Source organism: Crotalus tigris, unplaced genomic scaffold, assembly GCF_016545835.1.
Source record: "Crotalus tigris isolate CLP2741 ecotype Arizona unplaced genomic scaffold, ASM1654583v1 scf7180000018941.1685476, whole genome shotgun sequence".
Taxonomy (NCBI): Eukaryota; Metazoa; Chordata; class Lepidosauria; order Squamata; family Viperidae; genus Crotalus; species Crotalus tigris.
In genome coordinates, this window is record NW_024097285.1 from 1,297,709 (window position 1) to 1,311,189 (window position 13,481).

Genomic DNA, 13,481 nt, shown 5'->3' on the forward strand with positions numbered 1-13,481 from the left:
CTATTCCGGCCTTATCTGTTTCCCACCCATCGGGACAGTGAGGCTTTGGTATGTCCCATTGATGGATTGTCCATCTCCTGTACTGGAGAAGGGGCGTTGTCTTACCTGAACGCCTTTTCTCAGTACGGAGATGGAAAATCCACACCCACCCTTTAGGTCAGTTAGGCCTTATCCAAGGGTTTGAGAGCCAACACCTCGTCCACCTTCAGCCACTTCACCCTTGTTGAGACTGGATCTCCTAGCAAGAGGGTGCGTATCAAGTTTGGCTACTTGGTCTCAAGAGCAGGCAGACAGAGAAAACCCATTGGTGGATTCTCCATCTCCGTACTGAGAAAAGGCTTTCAGGTAAGACAACGCCCCATCTATTTCGTAACTCAGTATATGTAAGTAAACTGATGCTATGAGGAGGCTCATTTGGGATTGATCTTTGATTTCTAAACACCATTGATTCATAGAATATGGTAGATGCCATCTAGTTTATGAAAAAAAATGATGTTCACTATATCCTTCAGAGTTGTTTGATCTATAGATTCTTTTTAAATATGTTGGCTTTGGAGGAAAATATGTACTGTTTTCAGGAATTGTAGACAATATTTGAAAGAAGTACTGCATTTTGCAAAATGTATTGATGTGAAAAAGCAGTTCTCTTCAGAGCATTAAAGCAGCCAAAAGCATGTACATATTTCCTGAGGCACTTGGGGACAGCTTTTAAAGTAGCAGCATAGGCCTTATAAAAGTTGCAACAGTTTTCATTTTTGGAATACCGCTTTGTGATGCTAACATAATTTACAAAGCACCTGTTTCCAATGCTTTGAAGAGCCCTATAATTAAGTTGTTGCAACTTAATTTTTTTAAACTGTACTATAAATAGGAAATTGTCTCAATTTTATATCTAGATGTTTGTCTACTAAATACTATTTTAAATTACCATGAGTACTGTTTTAATCTTTATTCTTATGTATAGATTCACATGGTTGTGTTCTGTTCATAACTCAATTGAATGTTTTAATGCAGTCTGCCTGTTAAGATGACACTGATGACATAAAATTTGTCTATATAACCATTACTGACTATAGCTGGGAAATATGTACAGTGGGGCAAAAAAGTATTTAGTCAGCCATCAATTGTGCAAGTTCTCCCATTTAAAAAGATGAGAGAGATCTGTAATTGTCATCATAGGCAGACCTCAACTATGAGAATCAAAATGAGAAAACAAATCCAGACAATCACATTGTCTGATTTGGAAAGAATTTATTTGCAAATTATGGTGGAAAATAAGTATTTGGTCAATATCAAAAGTTCATCTCAATACTTTGTTATATATCCTTTGTTGGCAATGACAGAGATCAAACGTTTTCTGTAAGTCTTCACAAGGTTGGCACACACTGTTGCTGGTATGTTGGCCCATTCCTCCATGCAGATCTCCTCTAGAGCAGTGATGTTTTGGGGCTGTCGTTGGGCAACACGGACTTTCAATTCCCTCTAAAGGTTTTCTATGGGGTTGAGATCTGGAGACTGGCTAGGCTACTCCAGGACGTTGAAATGCTTCTTAGAAGCCACTCCTTCATTGCCCGGGTGGTGTGTTTGGGATCATTGTCATGCTGAAAGACCCAGTCACGTTTCATCTTCAGTGCCCTTGCTCATGGAAGGAGGTTTGCACTCAAAAATCTCACGATACATGGCCCCATTCAGTCTTTCCTGTACACGGATCAGTCGTCCTGGTCCCTTTGCAGAGAAACAGCCCCAAAGCATGATGTTACCACCCTCATGCTTCACAGTAGGTATGATGTTCTTTGGATGCAACTCAGCACTCTCTCTCCTCCAAACACGACGAGTTGTGTTTCTACCAAACAGTTCTACTTTGGTTTCATCTGACCATAGAACATTCTCCCAATCCTCTTCTGGATCATCCAAATGCTCTCTAGCAAACTTCAGATGGGCCTGGACATGTACTAGCTTAAGCAGGGGGACATGTCTGGCACTGCAGGATCTGAGTCCCTGGCGGCGTAGTGTGTTACTGATGGTTGCCTTTGTTACGTTGGTCCCAGCTCTCTGCAGGTCATTCACTAGGTCCCCCCATGTGGTTCTGGGATTTTTGCTCACTGTTCTTGTGATCATGTTGACCCCACGGGGTGAGATCTTGCGTGGAGCCCCAGATCGAGGGCGATTATCAGTGGTCTTGTATGTCTTCCATTTTTTAATTATTGCTCCCACAGTTGATTTCTTCACACCAAGCTGCTTGCCTATTGCAGATTCAGTCTTCCCAGCCTGGTGCAGGTCTACAATTTTGTTTCTGGTGTCCTTCAACAGCTCTTTGGTCTTCACCATAGTGGAGTTTGGAGTGTGACTGTTTGAGGTTGTGGACAGGTGTCTTTTATTCTGATAACAAGTTCAAACAGGTGCTATTAATACAGGTAATGAGTGGAGGACAGAGGAGCCTCTTAAAGAAGAAGTTACAGTTTCCAAATCAGACAATGTGATTGTCTGGATTTGTTTTCTCATTTTGTCTCTCATAGTTGAGGTCTGCCTATGATGACAATTACAGATCTCTCTCATCTTTTTAAGTGGGAGAACTTGCACAATTGGTGGCTGACTAAATACTTTTTTGCCCCACTGTACATATTTCCCAGCTATAGTCAGTAATGGTTATATAGACAAATTTTATGTCATCAGTGTCATCTGATGGTGGCTGACTAAATACTTTTTTGCCCCACTGTATATGTATCTGCTACTTCATACTTAAAGTAGGAGAACAAGTAAAAGAAATATGCATATTAAAATAGTTACTAATTTACAAATTTAGAGATATGATATGCAAATGTAAGATGGGATTTGTGATTTGTACATTTTTTTATTATTTCATAACAAAAAGATCATTACTACATATATCAAGGTTTGGGCTTATTTATTTTGTCCATTGGACATTCTAGTCAGCGAAAACAAACATTTTACATCCCTTTTGCAAATGTAAAACTAATGTTAATTAAGAAAGACTGGCCAAAAGGCATTTGTTTCTTTAAAGTGGAATGGGTAAGGACTGAATACAAGTCTTGATAGAGTGCATTCTATAAAAAGATTGTATTTCCAAAGTAGTCTGAAATAATTATCATAATTTGACTGTTTTGAATACAGACTTTGTATAGTGGACAAGTATCTTTTCCTTGTTTTGTGCTGTGTTATGATCTTCTACTTAGGATCACATTTTCTTTTGCAGATATCTTTGTAAATTAGGAAACATGGGTGCATTTTTGGATAAACCAAAAACTGAGAAACATAATGCTCACGGGGCAGGAAATGGCCTGCGTTATGGCCTCAGCAGTATGCAAGGCTGGAGAGTTGAAATGGAAGATGCTCACACAGCTGTTGTAGGAATTCCTCATGGTTTGGAGGACTGGTCTTTCTTTGCTGTTTATGATGGTCACGCAGGATCTCGTGTGGCAAATTACTGCTCAAACCACTTATTAGAACATATCACTAACAATGAAGACTTCAGGGGAACAGAACAGCCTGGCTGTGCTCTTGAACCTTCAGTAGAAAATGTTAAGAGTGGAATCAGAACTGGCTTCTTGAAAATTGATGAATATATGCGCAATTTTTCAGACCTCAGAAATGGCATGGACAGGAGTGGCTCAACAGCAGTGGGAGTTATGATTTCACCTGAGCACATTTATTTTATCAACTGTGGAGATTCACGTGCTGTTCTATATAGGAATGGACAGGTCTGTTTTTCAACACAAGATCACAAGCCTTGCAATCCAAGGGAGAAGGAGAGAATTCAGAATGCAGGCGGGAGTGTCATGATTCAGCGTGTTAATGGCTCATTAGCAGTGTCTCGTGCTCTGGGGGACTATGACTACAAATGCGTTGACGGCAAAGGTCCTACAGAACAACTTGTTTCTCCAGAACCAGAGGTTTATGAAATTGTAAGAGCTGAAGAGGATGAATTTATTGTCTTGGCTTGTGATGGAATCTGGGATGTAATGAGCAATGAGGAGCTCTGTGAATTTGTTAAATCTAGGCTTGAAGTATCAGATGATCTGGAAAAAGTGTGCAATTGGGTAGTGGATACCTGTTTACACAAGGTATGTAAACTTTTCAGACTAAAGATTATTTTAGATGTTCCTTTTACCATTAAAACTGAACAAAAATTAATTCTAAAAACAGCATAGATTTGGTATTGATGAGGCTACCATCGTATGATGCCGTCTTACTAATCATTTATCTGCTATTTGTTTGGGCTTGGCAATGTATTTTATACAACCCAAATTATAGCACTTTAAAATTTTTCACAACCTACTTTATATTTACTCTTAAAAATTAATATTTAAAACACTCCAAAGCTAGATTCTTTTCATGAAGTAAAGCAATATTGTTTCTTAAGGAAAAAAATGCGTTGCTTTTCAGTGTTTAAGCTCTTCTCCTCGCCACTCAAATACTCAAACCAGTATTATTACCATTGATTTTTTCCAGGGTTTGCATTTGATAATGAAATGTCACATTACTATTTAAAGTACATTTATAGCTGTTATTGTAAAGCTTTAAAATTTCCAGAATTAATGATACAGAAATTTATATATGTTCAAATTGCTCATTATTTGTAAACAAATAATATCCAGTCTTCAATTTTGTAAAAATGTTAGTTTAAGTAGAATGTAGTGCAGATGTTTTACATTTGATGTTTTTTAAAGCAGAACCTGATTTTCAAAATGTTAATAACTCAAATATTTCAAATATCTAAAATTATTTAAATGAATTTCAGTCTTTCATATATTACAAAATTAAGACTTGAAGAATCATAAAATGCATAAGGGCTCCTATAAATCAATCTAATCCATTCCCTGATAGTGAGAAAATCCACTAAATCATCCCAATAATTAGCTATTTAGCTTCTAGTTGAAAACTTCAATTGATGGGGAGTTTGTCACTACAGGTAATCCTCAATTTACAACCACAATTGGGAATTTCTGTTGCTAGACAATGAAGCCATTATAGCAATCACATGACCAAACCTGATTTTATGGTCATTTTTTATTGCAGTCATTAAACAAATGCAGCTTACCCAATTAATTTTGCTTGTTGGATAGAAACCAGCTGGGAGGGTCACAAACTGCTATCACATGACCCTAAGTCACTGCAGCTGTTGTAAATGCAATCCCCTTAACAAGCTCCTGATTTATGATCATATAACCTCATGGATAGGTCATGAGGCACTTTTTCCAAAGTATCATAATTCTCATTAAACAAGTTGTAAGTCAAGGATTACCTATCACACTGTTTTCTTTGCTTAACATTTATCACTGGGAAAGTGCTATATTCAGCTGGAACCCTTTTAATTTCAACTGGTTGATTCTTGTAAAGAATGTGCAAAGCTTACTGGTATTGGAGGAATCTGAAACAGTCTATATCGGGTAGGCAACCTTGGCTCTTTTATGATTCATGGACTTCAACTCCCAGAGCTGGCTCAGGAATTCTGGGAATTGAAGTTCATGAGTCATAAAAGAGGTTGCCTACCCCTGATCTATATGGATAGATGTTTATGATTGTAAACTGCCCAGAGTTACAAATACATTCCAAGTTTCCTTCCTCTTGCATGTGACAGATAGACAGATACTTTGTAGATCCCTGCCATATTTTCTTCCCTGCCTGCTCTCTTAATAATTCTTCATAGGGCTTGGTTTCAAGATCCCTTATTCTAGCAAGTATCCTGTGAATCCACTCCAGCTTTTCCATGTCTCTTTTAAAGTGTGTTACCTCTTCTCTTTTACTATGCCTATTCTTTAGAACAGTGGTTCTCAACCTTCCTAATGCCGCGACCCCCAACCATGTGGTCGTAAGTCGAGGACTACCTGTATTTCCCTGTGGGCGGGGGCAGGAGGAGGCGCGTATGCTCCGCCTCCTCTCCTGCGGCTGGAGCGCATGCCGGGAAGGCCGAGGGTGCACGCGGGCCGTCGCCCAGCAACCGCCTTGGCCTGGGAGCACCGTGCATGCGTGGTGCCGTCCCCTTCATCATGCGGAGGGCTCGGCTCAGACCGGTCGCCCACACAGCTGAGCCGGCCCGGGGCGGCGTCGGGGGCGCGTTTCAAGTGTCCGGATGTCGGTGGGGAACCAGTGGGGCCACTACACACCGCCCGGCTCCCGACAGCCAGCTGAGAGTCAGCCACAAGTGTGCCAGCTACCCTCCCAGCGCCCACCGCTGCCCCTCTAGCCTACCTTGGCCATTGCCCATTCGCTGCAGCAGCAGGCAGGCCCAGGTGCTCCTGGGCAGCCATGGCAAGCAGCAGCAGGCCGACCACTGGCCCAGGCACTCCTGGGTGGCCCTCTCACTCCTGGCCCTCTTTTACTTACATTTAGTAGTTGCTCAGCAGGGAGGGGTGGAAACTTCCAGAAAGCTTGCCTCAGCTGCAGACAACTTGCAGCAACGTTTGCCCACTGGCAGGCTCAGCAGGGCAGAGACAGCCTGGACAATTCCTATTGGCTTTTGAAAGCCAATAAAATTATACTCTATTCAAGAGAGTCTATTCTGTTGGCTTTCGAATGCCAATAGAATAGACTCTCTTGAATAGAGTCTATTCTATTGGCTTTCAAAAGCCAATAGAATAAGAAGGAGTAGCACAGCTCATGAAAAAGGAGGAAAAAAACAAAAACAAAAAAAATGCCGGACTGCGTTTCATAAGGATTCTATGAGGAAAAACACCAGGACTTTGGCGACCCCCGTGAAATGGTCATTCGACCCCAAATGGGGTCGCGACCCACAGGTTGAGAACCGCTGCTTTAGAACAACATTCCCCTCTGAATTCCACATAGTCCCATTTCCTGTTCTCTCCAGAGTCACTGAGCTAGGATAATGTCTGTATCTGCTATTCATGATGTAATTTAGTAATTGAGAATGTGTTTGCTATCCCAGTGTTGTTGTTTTTTTAAAAATTATTAACTGTTCTTAAACTAATATATGCTGTCCAGAATCACTGATGAGAATGTGGCCTTAAAAATTGAAATTATAAATAAATATAAATTAGTAAACAGGGCACAGTCCCAAGTGTAATCAGTCCATTGCAGAGGAGATGAAAACTCTTTTAGCACCTGATATCCACACACAGTACTTTCTGCATGCTGATATTCAGGTGGTGGTTGACTAGTTCTCTAAGAACCTTTCTATAAGACTGCTGCCAATCCGGATCTCTGCAGTCCTGTATTGATGTACTGTATCTGCAACTTCCTACCCAGATGTAAACCTTTCCAGTTCTCACTGCTGAACCTCACTCTGGAGTTTGGCAATGGCTCAGTCTTAACTAAGTATATATTAAATTATGGTTTTATCTTATGACGTATTAGCTAGTTGCCTTAGTGCAAATTTGTTAAGCATTCCTTTCATTCTCTCTAAATCAGGGGTTCCCAACCAGGGTGCGAGACGATATTCCAGGGGGTGCAAAAACTTGGGTTTTCAAAATTATAGTGTATATAGTGTATAATTCGTTGCTGTTATTTCAAACTTTTGTAAGGGGTGTGAGAATATATTAGAAGCGTTCTAGGGGTGTGGGGTATAGAAAAAGTTGGGAACTGCTGCTCTAAATCATTTATAAAGAGTAACACTGGACTGAGAATGGTGCGCTGTAACCCTACTTGAATTTTTGTTAAGGCTCAACTATGAGCATTATTTGGATATGATTGTGTAATCAGTTATAAATCCACAAGATTGCAATATCCTCTAGCTCATAGACCTCAACTCCCAGAATTCCTGAGCCAGCTTGGCTAGCTCAGGAATTCTGGGAGTTGAAGTCCACGAGTCATAAAAGAGCCAAGGTTGCCTACCCCTGCTCTAGCTCATGTGTCCTTCTTGTCCACAGTTGATAACATTTTGTTTAATTATAGTTATATAGATTATTACTTGCTCCTTGATTTCCTTTTGTAAAAAGATGCAGCTATTCAGACCAAAGTAGAAATGGTGCTTCATGATCATACTGATAACAATTTGAGTAGCTGAACATTGCTGCAAAATGATATAATTATATGAGATATTCTGAATTCATTTATGTGTGGGATAAATCTCCTAAGCACTAAGTTATTTGAGAAAAATTCAAAGTTGGGTGACCAAGTCTACCTACTCAGTTGGACTTTTGTTCAGCCTTGCAGGTCTAACTCTCTCGAGTTCCCTGTCTTCCAGAGAAGATTTTGAAGGCATACAGACAAGAAATGGAAATAGTTTGTCTTTATTTTTTTCATTAAAAACTGTTTAGTCAGTAGAACAGTTTAATGGGAGTTTACCTAATTAAATTTGGAAATTTAAAAATGAATCTGACAAACAGTTACAGAAAGTTTTAAAAATATTTTAACTGAATAAACATGTAGTCTAAGGTTGTGAAAAGGATAAGCATTCATATCAATTATGTAATGTTTTTTTCCTCTCCAAATATAGGGAAGTCGTGATAACATGAGTATTGTTCTAGTTTGCTTTTCAAATGCTCCTAAGGTCTCAGATGAGGCAATGAAAAGAGATGCAGATTTGGATAAGCATTTGGAATCACGAGTGGAAGGTAAGAAGTTGATTTTTGTATTAACTTTTTTTCCCTCTTAGATTATTTTCTTAGAATAGTTGAGGCAGCTTGAAACATAAATGGACGAGCATAGGAAGGGAACAGGAAACAGAATACCATGAAGGTGCACCTGGATCACATGACTCAGAGCAACCTAGAGTAGATGCTGATGCAGTAGTTTGTCTAAAAGCTTGCTGTTTGTTCAGCAGAACAAAATTTCTTATCTTGCAAAATTTTAAACTTATTTAAGTTATATTGCTAGTTCATTGCTGATGGGAATAGTTTCTTATATAATAGCAGAGAAAAATTATTTCTGAACAGCAGGAAATGTGAATAGTTAGCTGACAAATATAAGAAACTTTTGTTAAAACCTAATAATATCAGCTGCAGAATGTGATAAATTATAGAATTATTGTGTATCTACTAAACTTGAAGTCAACATTAGAAATGCCAGTTGTTTGGGGAGAATTTTCAGGTTAATAATGATGTTTTGTGAACCCAATAACTGCATGGAGACCATTTTGAAGTTTTTTGCCAATAGCCAGAAGTGGTTGGCCATTTGGTTCTGGAATTCTCTGTGTCCACACCCCTCCACCACTGCAGTTGGCCCATCCTTGGCAATTGATGGACCTGTTAAATTCAAGGAGCGTGGGGATTTTCCAGAAGCTCTGGATCAGAATTTGGTCAATTGTGGTCCAAGTTTGGAATGAGCATAAAATGAGGGCCTTGGAATTGGATTGTCCCTGTCTAGACTCTCTGCTTGTGAATCCCAGAGAGCACCGTGGCTTACCAAAGAGTTGTGGGAGATCAAACAACACAAGGGACGCTTAGAAACTTGTTGGCAAAAGATGAAGAGCAAGACCACAGGTGATAGCCTTTATTAGGACTCACCTTGTGGCAATAAGAGCAATGAAGTGAGTTTACTTCTCTGCTCTTACTGTGTCGGCAGATAATCAGTTGATGATTCTGTTTAGGATGACCAAATCTCTTCTGGGTAAGAAGGGACTGGGGTAGCCCATGTTTGGCTGCTTTGAAGAATGTTCTTGGCATCTGTCAAATAAAGATACTCAACTTTGCATAGAGTTAGCTATTGGCTGGGAAGTCCTATGGAAGTGGTGTTGGCATTTCTGAGCTCTACTATATGGGAAGAATCTGAGCTAGTTACTCCTAAGGAAATGGATAGTAGAATCATCCTGGTTGATTAAGGGCCCCTGGAAATAGTATGCAGTTGGGTTCATGTGATTAAAGCCTCATTGACAGAGTGGAGGCACCTTCCTTGAAGGAGGCAGTGGTCACACACTTCTTAAGAGGTCTTGGATTCAATTCTGTTAAGACAGCTTTTGCCCAATTCCCAGCCTATCCTTTTAGGGAAGGTTGTTAAAAAGATAGTGGATGCACAACTTTAGAGGCCACAAATTATCTGAAATAGCAGAACCTTTTCCAGCAAGGATCAGGCAAGGTTACGGCACTGAGACAGCATTGGTCATGCAAGTGGTTTGTCTCTGGAGGGCTTGGGAAGGCAGCAATGCATCCTCCTTGGCCCTCCTGGATCTCTCAGCAGCATTCAATATCACTGATCTTGGTATGTTTCTGGACTGTCTCTGGGAATTGAAAGGGGCTTGTTTTAGTTGACCGTAGAGACTGCCTTTAACAGGAGTGTCTTGAGCGTTGGATCAAAGAGGCCAGAGCTCACCGTCTGCTCAGGCACGGTGCCCTCATCCTCCGAAAGGGGCATGTTTGACATGTCCAGGTCTAATGAGTCCCCTTCTCCTATCTGAGAGGAAGTCTCAGAAATGTTAGTAGGGGGGGTCCTAATTCGTCCCTTATGGGGTGTGTGAAAGGCCCCTTGTCCCCTGGAAGCCATGAACTGGGAAAATGCATCCTGCATGAATGCCTGAAATTGTGCCGACCATATGTCCCCCTGTACTCTGTCACTGGACGCGGCTGCAGTGGGAGTATGGTCAGGTATAGATGCAGGTGAAGAGGGATTGGAGGAATCCAACTGTTCAGTTTCCCCAGGAGGAGACCAGGTTTTGAGAAGTTCCTGGGCAGTAGGTTCTGTCGTGGGTGCCACCAATGGGACAGGGGAAACCATGCTTGTCACATTGGAATTGGACCTCTGTGCCCTGGCAAATTGTCGTTCTAGAGCCAAATGTCTCCTCGAGGCCTCTCGCTCAGCTGTTTTAGATTGTCCCTTCTGAGTTAGATGCTTTGTTTTAGCCTTCTTCTTCCCCCCCACCTCAGGCTCAGAGGATCTGCGTTTTTGTTGTTGTTGTGGGGGGGACAATTGAGGGACCTGCATGGCTGAATACGAGACATTGTCTGCCATTGTGCCAGGTACCCCGAGTAGGCAATACCTGGAGTGGGGAAATAAGGTACGCAGATCAGTTGCAGATAATTGGGACTCAAAGTCCTCTTCTGCACAGACAAACAATGGCCGGACAGACAGGTTCCCTTGAACAGGAAGGATCCTGTAAGGCAGTGACTAAAGGTCACACTATGAACAGTTAGTTAGAATTTATTCCTCCTCACCTCCTTCACCAAGGTCGATGGATGGGTCCAGACCTGATGGAATCACAATTGTAGGTTTGGTAAGCTTTTTCCCCAATCTGTGGCTGTGAAAACAGACCACGATTAAAAATGAGGCAGTTCGTCTTTCTTTCCCTCTCTTTCCCCTTCTTTATTATAATGGATTGCAGGTAATATCAGTCAGCAATTTCTACAATTTTTGTCTCTTTGCAATCAAGGGAAAAGCTCCGGATGGTAGGCGCACCGAAAAAGATTTCGCGGTTAACCCAAACCAGTCAACAATGGCGATCGGGAGGAAGCCACGCCTCCCCAGCAACTGCTGGGAAGCCACGAGGCTCAAAATGGCGGATCTCAAACTGCCGAGCTGACTTGCTTAGCAGAGAAGCTCCTTACGCCAGCATCCCCTCCCTGGGTCCCCGCTAGGATTGTCCGTGAAGGGAGATCTGCGCCTTTAACTATCCTCCCTGTAGCGCCGGTAGGAAGAAAGGAGGGCCGATTAAGCTCTTTTAGGCTTCAGAGGCTTGCGCCTCTCCGCTGATGGGGCGAGCGGCGCCGCGGCTCTGTTGGCCGATCAGGCTGTAAAACCCCCGCCGATCAGCTGTTTAGCACTCCAGAGACCGGCGAGCGCTCGTGCATAAACGGCCCGAATCCCCTTGCTAGAAGCCCTAGCCCCTGGGGATACTCTCACCACTCCAACGATCCGTCCGGGAAGGGATCTGGTCCGAATCCCCTTGCTAGAAACCTTAGACCTTGGGGATACTCTCACCCCTCCGACGATCGTCCGGGAAGTGGCGATTTGGCATTGGCTCGGAGCCCCGAGCCAGAAACTAGGTTGATTCTCTGTTTGCCAATTTAGGAAATCCAGGGAAGGAGAGAATTTGTCTTTTTGGGTTGAATTTTTTAAGAGCTGGTTCTCGCACTGCTACTGGGCTTCGAGACTGAGTCAAAACTGGGGTCACGCCCAGAGGAAGGGTGTGGCCAAAGTTTTTACCCAGTCTGCCGGGCAGGAAGGCTGTCATAGAACCCATCCATTGGACTCTACAGCCATCCTGCTGAGAAAAGGCGTTCAGGTAAGACAACGCCCCTTTTGTGGTGCTTATCCTTCTGTGGCAGTTAAGTTAGTGTTAGTGGTGGTAGGAGATGGCAAGCCCAAGGCCCCCCATGTTGTGGAGTGCCTCCAAACTTAACTCTTTTTTTTTCATCCTTTTTAAAATCAACATGATACTGCTAGGAGAGGTTATCAGACACCATGGAGTATGGTATCACCGGTATGCTGCTGATATCCAGTTGCACATCTTCTGCTACCCCTGGCTGACTAAGTAGCATTGCCCAGAGTTGTCTCAGTTCCTGGAGATCATAAGTATTTCGGTGGAGAAGAACTGTCTTTGACTTAACCATAGCGTGACAGAATGGCTATGGGTTTTTGGTTCCCCCTTTATGTTCAAGAATCATCATCTATAGTTGCACTCTCACAGGTAGAGCTGATGTGCTGTTTGTGGGTATTGCTGGACTTGTTGCTCCTGCAACAAGGTGGAGGAGCAGCTGGCAGCTATGTTCCTCTTAGTTTCACTTTGACCCATTACTGAATTAGGACACCTTGCTCATGCCCTAGCCATTTCCTGGTTGGATTACTGTAATGCACTCTACATGGGCTGTCCTTGGAAGACCCATCCAGAATTTACAACTGATCCAGAATGCAGCGGTACATGAAGCTCTGGATATCCTATGGTTTGCCCATGTTGCACAATTTCCATTTTTTTCTGGGTGCCATTCATGGTGTTGATTACCTTTAAAGCCCTGAATGACCATGTTATTTATGGGGTTGCCTTTCTCTGAGGATATCTAACCACTCTATCAGGTATCATGAGGTGACTATATGCCAGGTCTCATCCCTTAGATGTTGCCATGTAGCAGGCCCTAGAAGTACAGCATGCTGCCTTAATTGCAGCCTTTGCCTTGGAATACCCTTTGCCCTGACATCAAGCAGAACCTCTTTGACTTCTGAAAGGACCTGAAGACCTGGCTTTTCCGACCAGTGTTGGGGAAATGTATGACTGGAAAGTTATTTTTGGATGTGACGGTTGTATTATTTTGTTGGGGCACTAGGTGTTTTACAACAGTATTATGCTTTCTATTATCATTTTAAACCCCCCTCCCAGGTTTATGATGCATAAGATGGACAGCTATATGCTTAAGGGAACGCATAGTGTCCTCATTTCTAATCCAGCATTTAGTGAGCATAACAAAGTTGGCCCTTTATCTTAATGTAATAGGATGAATTTGGGACCTAGTATACATATATACGATCCATATACGGTCTCTTTTGTGGATGCTTTTTATCAAGTGGAATCCATTCTATGACAGCCTGCACACTGATTGAAAACTTCTCTTCAGGCATAGGGGGAGGTTGTTCTTGATCCT

At 42.2% G+C, this 13,481-nt stretch overlaps 1 protein-coding gene across 4 annotated transcripts in view; it reads left to right on the forward strand.

The window, feature by feature from the left end:
- PPM1B (protein phosphatase, Mg2+/Mn2+ dependent 1B) overlaps positions 1 to 13,481 on the forward strand; it is a 101,507-nt gene that overhangs the window by 46,564 nt on the left and 41,462 nt on the right. For all 4 annotated transcript variants that reach the window (XM_039357738.1, XM_039357736.1, XM_039357739.1 and 1 more), the window contains exons 3-4: positions 3,215 to 4,082; positions 8,414 to 8,531. In XM_039357738.1, coding sequence (XP_039213672.1) covers positions 3,237 to 4,082; positions 8,414 to 8,531 — 964 coding nt within the window. In that variant the 5' untranslated portion in view covers positions 3,215 to 3,236. The remainder of the gene's footprint in view (positions 1 to 3,214; positions 4,083 to 8,413; positions 8,532 to 13,481) is intronic.